Source organism: Heterobasidion irregulare, assembly GCF_000320585.1.
Source record: "Heterobasidion irregulare TC 32-1 unplaced genomic scaffold scaffold_02, whole genome shotgun sequence".
Taxonomy (NCBI): domain Eukaryota; kingdom Fungi; phylum Basidiomycota; class Agaricomycetes; order Russulales; family Bondarzewiaceae; genus Heterobasidion; species Heterobasidion irregulare.
The window spans coordinates 915,116-931,952 of NW_009258198.1; the positions used below are offsets into that span (position 1 = coordinate 915,116).

At 50.6% G+C, this 16,837-nt stretch overlaps 10 protein-coding genes across 10 annotated transcripts; 3 read left to right on the top strand and 7 right to left on the bottom strand.

The window, feature by feature from the left end:
* Positions 1-879: 879 nt before the first annotated feature.
* HETIRDRAFT_414375 (uncharacterized protein) lies at positions 880-1,118 on the bottom strand (the record flags this gene model as incomplete). The annotated part of the gene is made up of 2 exons (XM_009543913.1): positions 880-1,038; positions 1,098-1,118. 2 exons carry the CDS (start codon positions 1,116-1,118, stop codon positions 880-882), a joined length of 180 nt encoding a protein of 59 aa, XP_009542208.1.
* Positions 1,119-1,272: 154 nt separating this feature from the next.
* HETIRDRAFT_310749 (uncharacterized protein) lies at positions 1,273-2,967 on the bottom strand (the record flags this gene model as incomplete). The annotated part of the gene is made up of 8 exons (XM_009543914.1): positions 1,273-1,413; positions 1,533-1,612; positions 1,685-1,934; positions 2,000-2,110; positions 2,184-2,325; positions 2,398-2,478; positions 2,549-2,802; positions 2,878-2,967. The coding sequence occupies 8 exons, from the start codon at positions 2,965-2,967 to the stop codon at positions 1,273-1,275; spliced, it is 1,149 nt and encodes a 382-aa protein (XP_009542209.1).
* Positions 2,968-3,277: 310 nt separating this feature from the next.
* On the top strand, positions 3,278-4,561 carry HETIRDRAFT_432146 (uncharacterized protein). The gene is made up of 5 exons (XM_009543915.1): positions 3,278-3,464; positions 3,580-3,651; positions 3,792-3,896; positions 4,120-4,193; positions 4,254-4,561. The coding sequence occupies exons 1-5, from the start codon at positions 3,375-3,377 to the stop codon at positions 4,288-4,290; spliced, it is 378 nt and encodes a 125-aa protein (XP_009542210.1). The 5' UTR covers positions 3,278-3,374; the 3' UTR covers positions 4,291-4,561.
* Positions 4,562-5,138: 577 nt separating this feature from the next.
* Positions 5,139-6,164, top strand: HETIRDRAFT_310450 (uncharacterized protein; the record flags this gene model as incomplete). Its single annotated transcript, XM_009543916.1, has 4 exons — positions 5,139-5,229; positions 5,298-5,509; positions 5,641-5,736; positions 5,790-6,164. The coding sequence occupies 4 exons, from the start codon at positions 5,139-5,141 to the stop codon at positions 6,162-6,164; spliced, it is 774 nt and encodes a 257-aa protein (XP_009542211.1).
* A 24-nt stretch (positions 6,165-6,188) lies between these two features.
* HETIRDRAFT_432147 (uncharacterized protein) lies at positions 6,189-8,216 on the bottom strand. The gene is made up of 8 exons (XM_009543917.1): positions 8,074-8,216; positions 7,767-8,024; positions 7,565-7,684; positions 7,463-7,509; positions 7,186-7,408; positions 6,690-7,128; positions 6,550-6,636; positions 6,189-6,485 (listed from the first exon to the last, which is right to left on the bottom strand). The coding sequence occupies exons 1-8, from the start codon at positions 8,142-8,144 to the stop codon at positions 6,378-6,380; spliced, it is 1,353 nt and encodes a 450-aa protein (XP_009542212.1). The 5' UTR covers positions 8,145-8,216; the 3' UTR covers positions 6,189-6,377.
* A 96-nt stretch (positions 8,217-8,312) lies between these two features.
* Positions 8,313-9,749, bottom strand: HETIRDRAFT_407449 (uncharacterized protein). Its single transcript, XM_009543918.1, has 7 exons — positions 9,621-9,749; positions 9,524-9,560; positions 9,491-9,493; positions 9,265-9,387; positions 9,153-9,186; positions 8,900-9,093; positions 8,313-8,823 (listed from the first exon to the last, which is right to left on the bottom strand). The coding sequence occupies exons 1-7, from the start codon at positions 9,654-9,656 to the stop codon at positions 8,612-8,614; spliced, it is 639 nt and encodes a 212-aa protein (XP_009542213.1). The 5' UTR covers positions 9,657-9,749; the 3' UTR covers positions 8,313-8,611.
* Positions 9,750-10,239: 490 nt separating this feature from the next.
* Positions 10,240-10,784, top strand: HETIRDRAFT_448476 (uncharacterized protein; the record flags this gene model as incomplete). The annotated part of the gene is made up of 3 exons (XM_009543919.1): positions 10,240-10,281; positions 10,369-10,656; positions 10,731-10,784. The coding sequence occupies 3 exons, from the start codon at positions 10,240-10,242 to the stop codon at positions 10,782-10,784; spliced, it is 384 nt and encodes a 127-aa protein (XP_009542214.1).
* A 467-nt stretch (positions 10,785-11,251) lies between these two features.
* On the bottom strand, positions 11,252-11,708 carry HETIRDRAFT_100973 (uncharacterized protein; the record flags this gene model as incomplete). Its single annotated transcript, XM_009543920.1, has 2 exons — positions 11,252-11,528; positions 11,581-11,708. The coding sequence occupies 2 exons, from the start codon at positions 11,706-11,708 to the stop codon at positions 11,252-11,254; spliced, it is 405 nt and encodes a 134-aa protein (XP_009542215.1).
* A 427-nt stretch (positions 11,709-12,135) lies between these two features.
* HETIRDRAFT_309943 (uncharacterized protein) lies at positions 12,136-12,750 on the bottom strand (the record flags this gene model as incomplete). Its single annotated transcript, XM_009543921.1, has 1 exon — positions 12,136-12,750. A coding segment is annotated over one exon (615 nt), but the record flags the coding sequence as incomplete, so codon positions are not given.
* Positions 12,751-14,500: 1,750 nt separating this feature from the next.
* Positions 14,501-16,499, bottom strand: HETIRDRAFT_311406 (uncharacterized protein; the record flags this gene model as incomplete). Its single annotated transcript, XM_009543922.1, has 6 exons — positions 14,501-14,578; positions 14,643-15,128; positions 15,182-15,330; positions 15,384-15,515; positions 15,570-15,966; positions 16,020-16,499. Coding segments are annotated over 6 exons (1,722 nt in total), but the record flags the coding sequence as incomplete, so codon positions are not given.
* Positions 16,500-16,837: the final 338 nt, after the last annotated feature.

Here is a 16,837-nt window from a genome sequence, read left to right on the forward strand (position 1 = left end):
CTTAACAGAAATTCTTGGAGAGACTGAACGACGATTTTGACAGGGCGCCACACGATCTGGATTCTAGACACAGATTTGCTCGATTGATTTTATACTTCACAAATTCGCTTTTGAGGCAGATCCGAGGACCTTCGACCAACGTCGACTGGTTCGTTGGTCGTGTTAGTATCTTCGTTATCTGTATTGTATTCTGTAGGCAGACACAATGGAGGATTTACCACTGAATGTTGTCGTTACTGTTTGTATGATCACGTGCTCAGAGGGCAAGTAGGCGCCACCTGGGCTGATGAGTGGAGGTCCAATCCTGAGTAGCACCTCTTCGTAGAATCGTCGAAAAGGGAGGCTCGGATCGATAATCGCAGATAACTAGGGCGCTGTGTAGAACTCCGCAGGACTTTTTAACCGGTTATTAACCAGGAGGTGTTAATAACTACATATTGTGAGCGTGGGAAAATGAAAGTAAAATCGAGAAAATAGGTCAACAAAATGATGGCTCACAGCGCTCACAGTTCACTCAGTTGTATATATACAGAAACTAAACCTAAATGGATTGGAGAGGCTCAGATAGCTAAGCATAAACGGGATGATTTGAGTAAGCGGTTGTAGAGTTGGGTATCCTAGCCTAACCTCTCTGGTCTCTTCTCTGGTTCCGCCGCAAGGGGAGGCAACTGCTCACTCAAATCACCCCATTTGCGCTCCAGCCATCTGTACCTCTCTAGTCCATTTAGGTTTAGTTTATAGAGGTTTGAAAATCATTCAAAAACAGCTGTAACTTAGAGATTGCACTGAATAACAACAAATTCAAGACATTGCTATTTTAGAAAATTAGTTATTAACCTTAAAAACCAAAGGGTCCGATAGGTGTCTGTTATTAACGCGTTATTGACACCTGTTATTAACCCGGTTAAAAACTAGGAGTTCTACACAGCGCCCTACAGACAACGCACCACAGAAAGCGACAGAAAGCAGTGTGAGCATTGATTGGGTGGGTGGTATATATATCATCCCATATAATCTCTTCAGAACATAGACCATGTTCTGAACAGAAATCGAAGTGCAGATGAAACTAAAAAGAGAGAAAAAATAGTAACACATACTATGCTATCCTGCAGTGCCATCCCCAGGTCACAGCATGCGTCAGCTGCATATACCGATACTGTTACACAAGATTATCCTGCTGCTATGATAAGGTGTGTGCGTCCGATCTAAACCGTAGTCGGCACCCCAAGCGCCCCGCCATCTGAGAGGCTCAAGCCTGAACGAACTCTAACTTCAGATCTCGAAGTCGTACGTCGCCCGTGCGCTATCCGCGATGGCAACATTGCGCAGGAGCGGGTCGAGCGACGCAAGCTCGTCCTTGATCCCGTTGCGCGCGAAGGCATCGAGATCCTTGAGCAGCTGCGAGATGATTTTCTGCGAAATCGATAAAACCGCACGGGTCATCCAATTGCCACAGTGAAAAGATAAATGTGAGTGAGATAGGGAACGTGAGACGGAGGAGATGGGACGATGGAGGGGAAGATGGCGCGTACCTTGAACTTGCCGTCCACCTTCAGAACCATCTCTCCCAGCGCAGGCGTCCAGCTCGGCGGTGGACTCGCGAGCGGGCCCGCTGCATGCGTCGATGGGACTGGCGGCGCGCCTGCGCTCGCAGTCGCGGGGCCACTCGCGCCCATCCCCGGACCTCCGTTGATGTTCAGCCCTCCCTGCGCAATGCCCCACAATCCGTCACCGTCGGCCATAGGAGCCGCATCCGCACCTGAAAAAAGGTATGACACGCCAGGGTGCGGGGAGAGGAGACCCAGAGGTCCGAGCATGTGCTGTGAGGCGTGTGGGAAAGGCGATGGCCCGAGTAGCTTGGAGATTTTTGAGTAGAGCTCGGAGAGGATGTCAAGGAGGGAGAGGAGGGTTTGGTGATAGTCGAGAGGGAAGGGCTGGGATTGGGGGGAGGGTATCATAAGAATTTCATGGGAGCGATGCGAATGGGGAGGGGGCGTACCGTGTGGGGGGCGACGAGATAGGATGTTTCGGAATTGTCGGAGAGGGATATTGGGTAGTCGCCTAAGCCGCCTGCTTGGCGTTTAGGAAACTTATTACGGTTGAAGATGCGCTGAACAGGAAGAAAGAGGGGTTTATATTTAGAGAAACAAAACAAGAAGAGATTAGGCGGTGTATCATCTCACCATCTTGGATGGCTTCTCGCCTTCCTCTTTAGCCTGTTCGTATTCTGTGACGGTGTTGAGAAGACCACGGAGAAGATCTTGCGGTTGATGAATATCGAAAAGTGTGGAGAGCGACATAGCGAGAATTGCAAAGCGTGAGGTGCTGAGATCAGAGAAGGGAGAGGAATATATCGCATTCGGGCGGGGACGCAAGACGGAGACAGATGATGCTTACCGCCGTTTCATTGCAGCATTGCTGAAAACACGATCGAGTTCACCACGCGACATCATGATAGTGTGGAACCAATGACTTCGTCTGAACATACAATGCAACCGCATCAGTACCCTCTAAGTAGAGATGCAGGGAGCAAAATTATAAGCCGCACCCGTCGTGTACATTGCGCATATACGTCAACGTGATGATCCTCTTCTGGACGAGATCTCGAAGGTATTCAACGGACGCGCTCTGTGCGAACGCGGGGCTGCCTGCGCCACCAAGCCCTGTCCCGTTCGTCGAGTCCGAGTGCATGCTCTGGACATCCCATTCGCGCGCGGTGGGTGTGTACGCGGTGGGTGTCTGCGCGGACACAAATGCGAGCCCCGTGGCGGACGATATCGAGGCTGGAGCGCCATTCGAGAGCTGCATGTTCATGTTTCCGTTCAAATTCCCGTTCATGTTGAGGCTCATTGCTAGTGGGGGCGGGGGTGCGGGCACGGGGACAGGCGAGGATGACTTGAAGGAGGAGAGGAGGTTCTGAGCAGATGATTTGCGGCGCATGATTGGGCGCTGCTGCTGTGAGGACATAGACGTCGACACGGAGGAGATATTGGTCGTGGGCGGGTCGGTCGGAGGCGGCGCCATCATCCCCAGCTTCGATGCGGCTATCTTGATCGTCGACTTCCGCCCGCCGTTTCTTCTTCTGTCACTTCACTTTTTTTCGTCAGGAAATATGAGCTCCCTGGCCGCCGTTTGACCAGGCTATCGGCGCGCCCAGATACCGCATAAAATCATGAAAAAGTGGCGGGATGAAGTCGACGCCACCCGGCGTCAAGTCACGTGACTGATGGATCGCCAACTGTTTTGAGGCCTGTTGTCTTGCCCTTGCCCTATACACGTTCATCTTGTTTCATCTCCATCTCCATCCCATCCCCATCCATCTCCATCTCTCTACCACCAAAATAAGCCGTCTTTCCTCTCTCGCGCTCGAAAAAATGGCAGATATCAACAGCGTTGCAAAGCAGTTCACGGATTTCTATTACACTACCTTCGACTCGAATCGAGCCAGCCTTCAGACTCTCTATGTGCGTCACGTCTCGTTCGCGCCCGATCTCTTCGTTGACTCGCACATACTACCATCTTGACTCATATGTGTGCGACTGACGCGCCTATGTGCTTGATCGAATCACATCGGCGTAGCGCGAGAACTCGATGCTCTCCTTCGAGGGTGCACAGACTCTCGGTGCACCGAACATTAGTGAAAAACTTTCCGTGCGTCGATCCCTCTCTCATTGACCATATGGGCTCACATTTCTTAATTTTCTGTCACCTTTGTCTTGCCCCCCCTCTGGCCTCGCCTGGTCCTTCCTTTGTGCTACTCGCGTACCTCCCTCCCTGCCTTTGAAAACAAGTCGCTACCCTTTGAGCGCGTACAACACAAAGTCACCACAATTGACGCGCAGCCGTCCTCCCCCACCGCTGCAAGCCTCATCGTCAGCGTCACCGGACTCCTACTCGTGGGTCATCTCCTCCATGTCCCTCGTTTCTTCCTTTGAATCTCTGCCTGTTTTTGTCCTCTTCGGTCAATCGCAAACTACGTTGATATCCTCTCACGTGCGAATGAACCACGCGTTGTCTGTGACCTGATTCCGCGCGCATCTGTCTCGCTCTCGTCTCATCGCACATCATATGTCCCGTACACCATGCCATGCATTGCGTCTCCTCGATGGCACACACCAGGTCGACGACAGCCCGAACCCGCTCCAGTTCAGCCAAATCTTCCATCTTATTCCCGATGCCGGGAGCTACTACGTGTATGTTCCCATCCTCTGCTCTCGCTCGTCATCTTACGCGACGCGATCTCGCGTTTTTAGATTTAACGACATCTTCCGGCTCAATTACGGCGCGTAATGATCGGCCGATTTTTAGCGTGCTCACGGTATTCTTGTAGAAAGAAGTAGAAGCAAGGAGAAAGAAAGAAAGAAGACGTTTACTTTTGTTGTTTTTTTGATATTCCATCTCACACTGTTGTGTTATTTTTCTCTCTCTTTCTATTCCGTTTCCTCCCTTACCTTTGTTTGTTTTCATTGACGCCTATGTTTGTGAGTCTGGGTTCGTGCGCTGCGGTGTTGTATTCATCAGCGAGAAGAACTCACTCAGGCCCGTGTAATATTTTTCTTTCATGATGAGAGGGGATTAGGGCGAGCGATGGGTGCCTTGAGCTTATACCCATAGAGTGAAGTCGAAAGTCTATGGGGAAGTGATAGTATTCAATGTGGGACGGGTTGTCAGACTGGGTCGAGGACGAGTGATAGGTTCTATGAACAAGGCAATGGCTGCTTGGGCGAGACACGAAGTCGTATTCTACTGCGACGGCGCAGAACTGGGCCAGTTACAGCCTGTTAGTACAGCATTGTTACAGCAGGTTATAGCCACTTTATAGCCGCCCAGGCACAGGCGTTGTCATTTTTATTCATTTACTAGTCGTAATCTCTTTGATATCCAACCATATGTACTCCACAAACCATTATTTCAATGCACAGTAAACCTTCATCCAGCATATTGGAAAACCCTTCGAGACGCTACCCCCAGGTCTCGGCACTCTTTTGTTGCGGGCAATGCGGTAGCCACGATGCCGAGTTTTCGAGTCACAAGTTGGTCTACACGTATTTGATCATGCCCACCATCGCTTCAACATAAATACAAGGTCCTCATCCCGCACTGCTCGACCTAAGATAAACATAGTCTCCGCTGCGCCAATGTCGTCGCCAAAACCGTCTTCTCGCGCCGTTGCAGTTTACTGTGCGTCATCGACTGGCAAGGACCCAGCCTACAGAAATGCCGCCGGCTGTCAGTTGCTTACCCACTCTGAGTTATCTCCTATTATGACCATTGACGTCGTATACATTGCCTACTAGCTCTTGGGAATGCACTCGCCAATGCGAAGAGACCTCTCGTCTACGGCGGCGGATCGACTGGTATCATGGGTGTTGTCTCCGGAGCAGTTATTGATGGAGGTGGGGAAGTCACAGGTGTCATACCCTTCGCTATGGTGGCTGCTGGGGGCGAAGGCGAGAAAAGCACAAGGCCGAAGGTGCAGATCCATTTGAACGAGAAAGGGCGGGAAAAGGTATGTGCGTCTCAGTCGAACGAGCGCATATCTAATTTCAGCTGTTGCGGGATGGACATATAGGTCGAGACGGTGAGCACGCATATGTCGCCGACATATCTTATACTATCGTGCTCATGTTCATACCCTAGATCGTCGTTCACTCCATGCACGATCGCAAGGTAGAAATGGCTACTCGGGCAGGCGGTTTTGTAGGCCTTCCGGGGGGCTTTGGGACCTTTGAGGAGGTAGGCCTACGTATGTTCTCTTTGTAAGAATATCCGCTCAGCACGCTATACAGATCATGGAAGTGATCACATGGACGCAACTGGGCATCCACAACAAACGTTTGTTTTTACTGCTCTTGCCATTTGCTCATCTTCATCCCCGTTACATTTTTCACACAGCCGTCGTCCTCGTCAATGTTCTCGGATTTTTTGACCCACTGCGTTCACTTATCCAGCGCGCGATCAGCGAGGGCTTTATTCGGCCGCACAACGAACAACTGGTCGTGTTCGTAGATGGCCCTGCCGACCTCTCGGAGCATCCAACGTTCGACTGGGGATCCGCAGCACTTGCAGCCCTCGATGGGTGGACACGCAGCGGAAACGCGTTGTTCGATTGGAAAGTACGCGAGAACGGAGGGAAGAGCGCCGGGGGGCTCGAGGCTTCGTGATTCATGTTGACGTAAAGTCGGTGAAAGCGGACAGGTACTGGACAGGTAGATTCGCATCCTATATGACAGTTACTTCATGAGTAACTCAGTAATGATAATTAATGTGGATCGCGCTAGGCCCCAGCCAGGTACCGGGAGGCGGTTTAACCACTCTACAATCAAGAGATAGAGATACAACGATATGAACTGCATCCCTACATCTGTTCTGTTGTCCTATGCCTTGGAAGCATCGATGATGGGTTTTTTGGATGACGATGGGTCTATCTTGCGGTCAGTATTCATGAATGCCCTCACATCATCGTCTGTGACGTGAGCCTTTCTCTGGAGAAGGGAGATAGGCAAGTGTTAATTCATCACACAAACACGACTTAGATATGATACGCACATCCTGAAAGTCTTTCACGAATGCCTGGAGCACCTGTATGCATTTCGCCTTGAGCTGGCCAGTCAGTAAGCGACCCGCGCGGTATTCCTGTAGTCCGATAGGTGAGCAATCTACTCAGTGTACAAAGCGAAGCGAGATACTTCGCCGATCCGCTGGAGTTCCTCGTCATCATCTAAGAAGAAGCTTAGGTACTGGTAGCTGACATCGACGTCTGGGTCTCCGCCGAGTCTCCGATGTTCTTCTTCAGTCTCCTTGCCACCGCTGAACCCGTGCTTGTTGATTTTGTTCTTGATCTGTCCGGGCGTGTCGGACATGAAGATACTAGAGTTGACGTCCGACGCGCTCATCTTGGTCTGTGGGCCCTGCAGTGCGGGGAAAAATTTGGCGTGCAGGAGTGTCGGTTTGGGATACTTGAGCTTCTGGGCGACATCACGAGTGAGGCGGAAATATGGGTCTTGATCGATGGCACAGGGAATCAAACTGGGGATGTTGGTCACTTCGCCGAAGATATGAGGGAAAGAGTTTGAGAAGGAAGGGGCAGCTTGAATAGCAGCAAAGTGGATTTTCCCGATATTGTCACTACGAGTAGAGATTGATCAGCCGAAGTATTGCGGCCTCTAGTGTAGACAACCTTACGAATCGTTGAACCCAAAGGTCGCTTTGGCCTGATTGATGGTAATCTGGCGAGAGATTTTAGACACATTCCTGTAGAACGGCCCGCCGAGGTAGTCGTAGTCGCTGAAGATGAAAGTTCTTTCAAGCTTGAAGCCGACCGCAATGATATCGCGTGCGTTTTGGAAGGCAAATTTATATGTCTGTTCTGCCTTCAGTTCATGTTTGAACAAGAACTTCTCGTCATCTACAACGTCTCAGTTTGATGAATCAAGCAGGTGGAAATTCCACGAGGACTCACCCGTTAATTGAACAACGAGCGGCACATCAAAGACATCTTGCAACCATCTATATTCAGTTAGAGGAGATGAAGATGGAATGGTTGAAAGAACAGAGACCGCACTTTGTGAATACAAACGGAATCATATGTCCAAGATGCATACTGTCGCTACTTGGACCACGCCCGGTGTACAAAAAGAACGGTTTGCCTTGCTCATAGCGATCAAGAATTTTGTCGAATTCACTGTGTCGTGTATAAGTGCAGGCCAGATGCGATGAGTAGCATGGTTGGGATGTCAGGAGGCCTACGAAAAACCATCACTCACCGATGCGAGAAAAAAGTCCCTCTGCGCAATAGCACATGAGGTTTGTGCCCAGTCAACCGCTCAAATCTTTCCAACAACGCCTGATCGATACGCCGCGTTCCGAACTGGTCGATGAGCTTGTCATAGTCGATCGCGAGCTGCCGACCATCGCTCGAAACGGAACCCTGTACGTCCCACGGCGTCACTACTTGGGCATGTACTGCTGAAGAATCTACAGGTTTAATTGTAGGGGCTTCAGAATGCATAGAGTCTGCTTGGCTGTAGCACCTGTTACATCTCGAGCACACAGACAGAAAGGAGAGCCTACGGTGAAATGGATGCTGTCTCCATCCCGGTCTCCAAGCCCTCTATTGGAGCGGAATTTGCTGTGTCAGTCATAAGGGCTGAATTGGAGGTGAGATGCGTGAGGATACGTGGCTTAAAGCGTCGCGAGTTAATTGAGTCAAAGCGTGAAAGTCCGAGTCAATTCCTGGTATTATCTCGATCTCGAGACCATGATCGTTATCTTATCTCGAGCCATTCTTAGATGATCTGCTTCGACGAAGTCGACCCTCAGTACCTACTTGTTCATCGCAATCTATATCACCTTGATATCTACACTATGGTATCGGGCAAAAAGGAGCACAGAGCCTCTCCCTTTGCCGTGCGGATGTGCTGAAACGCTCGTGAATGGAAACAAAGAACGATCACGAGTCGAAAAACAGAAAGTAAGATTACAGTACGAAATCACAGAACGTGTAGCCGTATCAACAACACCGCCACTACCCTCAGGACACAGCCGTGTCAAACCCTCCGCAGCTGCAACTACGCCGATCAGAGGGGCGGACTCCTGTCGGGATGGCCGCTCAGCAGCACTTGCTGCCCTGGTTAGCGGAGTTGTCCACGGAGGGGCTGACGGTAAGGGTGTCGCCGGAAGAGGGTTTGATTGGGTCCCCGGATGACTCCAGAGATTTGCTCGACACGATCCGGAAGATGTCAGTCAAGATTGTCTGGAATGCTGACTCGACGTTCGATGCGTCCAATGCCGACGTCTCGATAAACGAAAGTCCGTTCTCCGCTTTAGAACACGGCGGTCAAGTTCAACGATTCGTCAGTTGGGAGAAACGGTGGCCAATAGAGAAGAAGGTGCGCACTTGAGAAGGCCTTTGCCTCTTCGGTCGGTACAGCCCGCAGGTGCTTCAAATCGCTCTTGTTCCCGACGAGCATGATGACGATGTTTGAGTCCGCGTGGTCTCGGAGTTCCTTCAACCACCGTGTGACGTTGACATATGTTGCGTGCTTCGAGATATCATATACAAGGAGCGCGCCCACCGCCCCGCGGTAGTACCTGTAGATGTCAGTTGTCAGAGCCTAACAACCAAATCAGACACGGAGCAAGAAACAAACGCAGCAGTGATGGCGCGGTACCGCTCCTGGCCAGCTAATGCATCATGTAAATAGAGGAGAAGAAGGTCATTAGTAGATGCACAGTGGCAGCGATACACGAGACGGCAAGTACCAGTATCCCATATCTGCGCCTTGAGCGTCTTGCCATCGACGCTGATCGTCCGTGTCGCGAACTCAACACCGATCGTCGACTTGGTCTCGAGATTGAACTCATTGCGTGTGAATCGCGACAGCACTGCGGGTTGTCGTCCGCAGATCGTCAGTGTTCCCCTTTCCGCTCATTCATTGGATCTGAACGTACAATTCCTATTCCGCAGATCATCGGAGCCGTCTCAATGAATAAAGCTGGAGGAAAAGTAGATGGGACACCCACGATTTCCCGACGCCGGAATCACCGATGAGCACAACCTAGAGTCCGGATTCGCCAATCGTGAACGCGCGGCCTGACAGCACGAGCATCGAACGCACCTTGAAGAGATAATCGAAGTTGCTTCCTTCAGCCATGATGATGAATCAGAAAAATGAAGAGAAGAGAGGAGCGGGTAAGTTAGTGAACAAAGATGGGCAAGTGTGTCGGTCGGAGGCAGCGGATGGTGGTCGTAACGGTAGATGAACGTGGCGGAGAATGAATTGTGGCACCAGCAAGTCACGGCGGCAGTCCGTTTATCACCTCCATATATGTGAGTGCGAGATTCTCGAGCTCAACAGTTTTTCGACTACTTATTGTCCTCTGGACCTCAAGGGGATATAACGGTTCTGGGAATAGCATCTGTGCATCTCCCACCGGGCTCTCGCGGCTTCTGATCTGTTCCGCAATGGTTTGGAGATTACGCGGTAGCTGCCTAACTGGATGAATTGATAAAACAGAGGTGTATGATAGTTCTGTGGCTTTCACCTGAAGGATTCAGACGAATCAATCTTGTCGCTATCTCATGTGTATCTTGGTGGGTTATCGGTGCTCCTTTCATTCTCCCTGAAGGCGGAAAAGCGGCCCGCTCGTCCCAGGTCGGTGGTCACGACATCCCTTATAAAAGCAAAGCGCTTTTGTATACTCTTCGCGGATTGACCCCATTTACTGTTGCCCACCATGCCTGCTTCGCAACCCAAGCGCGTGTGCCAAATTGTCAAAGTGCGTATCTGTCTGTATCTGCTATACCTGACCGACGCGCGCCAAGTTCCTGACCCTGCGTCTCGCACTTCTCAACTTCCTCCCCAGCTTAAGCCCGAATCGGAGGCCGAATACAAGCAGGTGCACGCAGCAGTCTGGCCGGGCGTTCTCGCAGCCATCGAGCGTGCGCATATAGTCGACTACTCGATTCACTACTACTCCCCTCTCCACCTGCTCATCGCCAACTTCAAGTATGTCGGCAACGACTATGAGAAAGACATGAAGAGCGTCGCGGACGATCCGGATACTCAGCGCTGGTGGAAACTGACGGATGGCATGCAGGAAAGCTTCATCGAGGGTGCAACAGGTAGTGGGAAGGACATTCCTTGGTGGCAGGTAGGATCTTAATCTGCGCTCTTCTGTCCATTCATTTTTTTGACGTTCAATGGTTGACTTGGCGACGTTTTTAGGAATTGGAAGAGGTCTTTAGATTCGAAGGACAGCGCTATTCGTCCAGCGATTGAAAGTCTTGCTTTGACAAGGAAGAAAGGCAGTAACACTCGTGCCGCTGGTGCTGTATTTGTAACATGTTTTCGTATCTCCGCATTCAGATCAAAGATGCCCTAGGCTGCGAAGTTTGAGCGATGCATGTAGACTGTCCTAAACACCTTAAATAATTTTGGTGAATTTGACGCACAGCACGGCATCATGTCTTCGTCGGGACCTCAAGGCCTCAAGGACAACTGCTGTTTTGGCATCATACGATCGTTAGCGCAACGCCGATACATTCATTAGTGATGCACGAAGTTGTTCTGACTGCCTCCCGTTCATGGCATCATAACATGAAGATATATAGAATCACTGAATTTTACCACTTGAGAGGAGACATTTCGGACAACCAGACAATCCCACGATTCCAACACATCTTGCTCTGGATAACAGGCCGTTGATCGCAACACGCGTCGTACATGTAACTAGAAATTCTGTAGGATCACCAATCGTCGTCGTCGTCGTCGTCGTCGTCGTCGTCGGTGTCACGATCAAAATTTTCGTCGTTATCATAGCCGTCAGGCGTCGTCTTCCCATCCCAGGTCACTGTCGGCACATTGTCTTTCAACTCATCCACCCACTCTTCCAAAATATAACATTGCTTAATATCGATGCTCTTTACTGGAGCGTTTAGCTTGCGACGTTCCTCGAGAACAGGAGGTAAAATGTCCCGTGTGACAGGTATAGGCCCATCAGCAGAGAGGAAGTGCCCAGATTCTCTAGTTTGATCCTGGCGTAGACAGATCTCCCGTAGATGTGGAAAAGGCATACTCCGCGGATGCCCATGGTTTGCCTCCAAAATCTGGAGTCGGACGAAGAAGCGCAGAGAAAATAGGTGGGGCAAGCCGTGACAGGTGGACACGTGTCAGATTGTGCATGGGAAGGAATGTTGCGCGCATAGTAGTGAGGTCCCAACGCCTGAGGTCATGTATGGTAAGGTAGAGTGACGATAGTTCACTGACGTCAATCGAATTGATGATTGAGCATCGGGTCTCCAAAGATGGTCCTCTTTCATGAAGGGTGAATTTGAAGACTCGAGACGTATGAGAGGATCTAATGACACGGGGTGCCGATCCTAGCCAACCGAAGACCCTGAAAGCATAGCCTTCATCACATATCCACAGAGAGTGCAAAGGCAAAGCCCCCCCTAGTCCACCGGCATGCCGTTCAGGATTGCAGTAAGAGCGTCCATGGATCTATTTGAATTGTCCATGTGTGCCGTTAGATCTAGGTGTGCATCGTCAGGGCATTGAATATTGGCAAGCATCGCCATGCAACTCGACCACGGCCCCCTCAACTTGAGGCTTGAAAGCCGAGGAAGCGTGATTATGTGACTGGGATGAGAAGGTCGAGTGATAAATGCGCCAGATGTGTCATATGAGACAATCCTTCATAAAACTCGTCTGGAGGCGGTAATGCTGACGAATCGGAAGCAGTCGAGGGTAATGAAACAGACAGATTCATCAGATTATGTAGGAATCCAGAGGACCAGGGGATTCTAAATCCGTTGAACGAGGCTGTGCGCAGAAGGGGGGCGAATTGAACAAACAAATCATGAGGAAAATTCGATATAACACTGATCGCCCCATACGATGAATTATTCTTCAGTCTGACACGCTCTAGAACGGGGGCAGCAAGGATCAGAGACTGAATAACAAGCGATAAATCTTTATCACTGCCATATAAATCTATCACCCTTGTGTGAGACAAATAAGCAGCAACCAGGTCAACCGGCATAGCAACCGGCAGCCTTTGGTTCAAACGGCTTGCAAAAATGATAGCACTGTGTTTGATGATAATTGGCACTGTTTTGGAGCGCGTGAGTGTCTCCAGGGCCCATCTGAGGCCGAGATCGAAGACGGTGCGGGTCCATAACATTGGGGTAGTGAGAGTAATTTGTCTCCAGTAACGACAGACTTGAGAGACTTTGATCCATCCCAATCTTTAGTGTATGGGCAACCTACGGAAATTGCGTGGCTGCGAGCTCAGGCTTAGGAGCAAAAAAACGTACTCCAAGATATCGGACGTGAAACGCGATACGAGGATGTAGCTGTTGTGTCGCGTGGCAGTATCAGAAAGCGAAAGGCGGAAGAAGTGTAGATCGTTGTCAAATGCACGACAAAGGTCGTTTGCGGGTGTTTCCGCAATAGAGGCGAATCTTTTGCGCACAGCGTGGCCCCAATAATCATTCGCGCTATATGGGTTTGGATTTGTTTTGCGATCGATGGTTCGCAAAATAAATGGAATGTAACCTTGGACCTGCGGAAGCTTTTGCCGACAACACTTCGCGTGCAGTGTGGGAAGCGACGAGCGGTCGCAGCACTAGGTTCTGAAGAGCAACCTCTCTCCAATGGCTGCAGACGTGAGCGACTTTGATCCATCCTAGTCTTGTGCACCGAGCTTTTCCTGAATGGCTATCAAGACCTACTGGGGATTCTTCCGCTGTCAAGAGCCTGAAGATGCATGCTTAAATTTCGAAAGGTAGACGTGATATGGGAGCCATATTGCATCGTTGGACATAAACGGGACGGATTGAGTGGCGCATGGCCACAAGCTCATCGTTCAGCACATTGAGAACCAAAGTAACATCGGCGGATGCTGATGCGATCATTGGGAACCTCGTCTTCATAGTGAAATTCCAGTAATCCTCTGCACTGGATGGGACGATCAGCGAACACTATGTGCGAAAAGAGTGAATAAACCTTGTGTCTGCACAAGAGTTCGATTGCTCTGAGTCTAATGATCATTAGTTCATACACAGAACCCATTTCGGGAATAGTAAAGCCTCAACAAATGATCGATGGGGAAAGTGAAAAAAAAAATGGGTCCATCGTCCAAGGATGCACCGTAGAAAGAGCGGGTTAAGTGGTGAGGATTGTGATTGATCCCATTGCGTGAAATAGCAGTGACCCTTAATGGTGGCGTCATCGAGTGCGGCCTCGACTGTCCTCAACTGGATGTGCCGGTAATACGATTTCTAGCAATGTTTCAAGATTGCCAGGATTTGAGTGGCTTTGAGACTGACCGAACAAGTGAAATAACTTGTTCACCTTGTAAGCCATGCATGCATTGGCAGCTGAAGCTAAAACAGTGGCCGACTTTCACATAGAGTACACACAAAAACCGAAAAGGACTGATCACTGTCGTGCAGACAGTCTAAGTCATGGTCGTTGCCCAATCTGCATCATCACCTTCGCTCCGTGTACCTCTCTCTGGAGTCGTGCCGCCGTTTCTCATAACCGTTGTCACGCTCCCCACCTCTCCCATACCCATATCCTCGTTCCCTCTCTGGCGGGGGAGACAAAGGCTCCCTCCTCGGGGCCCGTCTCGGCGGGGATCTCGAATCGGCTGAATATCTCCTTCGTGTCGGCGGTGGTGATGGCGAGTCCCTCTTCGACCTATATCTCTCTCTACCGACATCTCTGTCCCTGCTATTATCCCTTTCTCTCGAAGGTTCCTTCCCTCTAGTGTCCTTCCCATCGTAATACGAGGGTGGAGTGTGAGTTGTAGCCTTTCCATTGCCACGGCCGCTATGTCCACGGTCACGCTCGCGGTCGCGCGAATCATCCCGCTCTCGTCTCCGAGGCGGGGTCATCGAGCGACGCCGCCTTCGGCGATTACGAGAGTCGTCAGAATGGCCCGAGTCAGATGAGGACGTAGAAGGAGAGGAGTCCGAATCCGAATCCGAGTCAGAAGAATCGCTGTCGGAAGAGGACGATTCGGCTTCGAGCATTGCCCGCCGTTGCTCCATGATGATACGCGGGGCGTTCTGAGAACGATGACATCAATATAAGCCAACCGAGCGAGCAGATCAGCGGCCAGAAGTAACTTACCTTCAAGTGCTCTCTCATTTCCTCTGTCACCGCACCTAACCCTATGCTGGTGAAGTAGTTGATAGCGAAACGCGTATTCTTCGGGTTATCGAGAGGGAACATGTTCCTGCAGAGTGCCTTGACTTCAGGGTCTGCGAACCGCTCCTTCAGCGTCGCTAAGCCCATGTTCTCCAACACTTCCTGCATCATGATCTTCACAAAGATGCGACTGCTGCTGGTAGTATCATCTTCGTTGATTTTGACGCATTCCAGGACGACCCACGACACCGCGTCAGTGGCAAGAAGGTGGCCGAAGAGGCGCGCGATGTTTCGCAATCGGTTAGTTTCATATCGGTGAATGGTAGAGTAGTAGGTCTGGAAGGCTGATTCAAAGCATTCATTCCATACTCGATTGATCTTGCAAAAGCGTTCCCCGATGAGGCCGTAGAAAGTTGAATAGGAACGCTCTTGGGAGCAACATTCAATAATCATGTTGACAAGCTCGATCTGGACGGAATGTAAGACAGTTGAGGAAGGTCAAGACGAGCGAGCACACACACCTCCTCACCCTCTTGGATCTGGACTTTAAGAAGCTTGTGTACGGCTTCTTCATAGTTGAGAGCATTCATGATTGTCAAGTAGATGATACGGCGAAGGTTGACGAGGTTTGTTTGCGTGCGATCTTCAATACCTTCCTTTTCTTCCACGGCTGTCGGTGTTGCGTTAGCCCGTATACAAGTTGACTATCGTTGAAGCAAGTACCTTCGCCCTCGCTCTCGCTCTCTTCGGAGCCTGATTCATCTCCATCAGAGCTGTCCTCGCCGAGAATTTCAGCCTTGATAGCTTTGTACTTTTCTTCGTTTTGCAGATAATTCGGATCGATCTTGAATATGTCTGTCGGACAAACTAATGTCAACGAAGAGCCGAAACAAATAAAAAATGGCTTACTCAAGCCCTCTTGCACCTGTAACTCTTCTTCCAATCCAATCTGGTGAGTGATCTGGTCGTCTTCTTCCACCAGATCCAACCCCTCGGGCAATATTGGGTTATCCTTATATTTGTCTTTTCGGACCTGCATGAGCACTTCGATCATGTACTGCACACGATGACTGAGTTTGCTCTCATTCAACACCGCACGGAAGCGCTCAAAGACAGAAGCGTTGGCTTGGGGTGAGTTTTCCGCAAGGAAAGCGCCGACTTCACGTGTGAAGCCCACCGCAATCTCAATGGCGTCGTCCGTGGGCCGCTCAAGAAGAAGAACAAGGATTTGAAGGGCAATGATTTCGTGGGCCACACCTTGATTTACCAGATGTGCGATGAAAGTGGTAGTAGAATGACACACAGTCTAATAACGGCGGTTTCAGTGCGCCACGAGTTGGTGATGATGTTACCACATACCTTATCATTCCTCTTAAATGCCCTTCGGAACTGACTGATGAGCCGAGTCAACACCAACTCGCCAACCTGAGGCAGCTTGGTGTTGAGGACAGCAATGACTGCGGCAAAGACGGGTGTAAATGGCAAACTCGCCGACTGCGCCTTCATGATGCTACGTGCAAACAAGCCCCGGCCCCTGATCAAGTTCTCGGCAAACAGCTCCGGCACCACATTCTTGATGTTGCCAATGTTGACCCTGTTGACAATACCAGTAATAGATTTGCGTAGCGCATCCCAAGACAATCGCTGGTACTCCGCGCTTGTGCGGTCGGAAGATGCAGCCTCGCGAAGAGCGCGGAGGCGAGCAGGTGGCATGTAAACGCCGCCAGACCGAGACCCTACGAGCTTTGCGAATTCGGCCTGAGCATCGAACTCTTTAGCTTTCTCCTTGTCCTCGACGCTTTTCTCCTTGCCCGCCTTTTCGAGCTGGCTCGTAGCCATTCGGGCTGCAAGTTGGCGCTCACGCTCCTTACGACGAACAGGGTCGACATCGTCAACTTTTGGAAGATCTAACGTGCGGGGTCGAGGTGAAAGGGAGCGTCGGCGTGTAAGTGGTGGTGCACCATCTGCTGACGGCGAGCGGGAGCGTGATCTGGCGCGTGTCTTAGTATTATAAGTCATTGAATGCAAAATATGCCCACCTTTTTCTTTTATGGGTGTCGGTGAGTGCAGAAGGGGCCAGTGTTGCTGCCGTCGACATCTTCGCTGTGGGCAAGCAGAGTCTGTGACAAGCGACGTTACACCCTGTTCAGTTAGTCACATCCGTCGTTTCATGACTA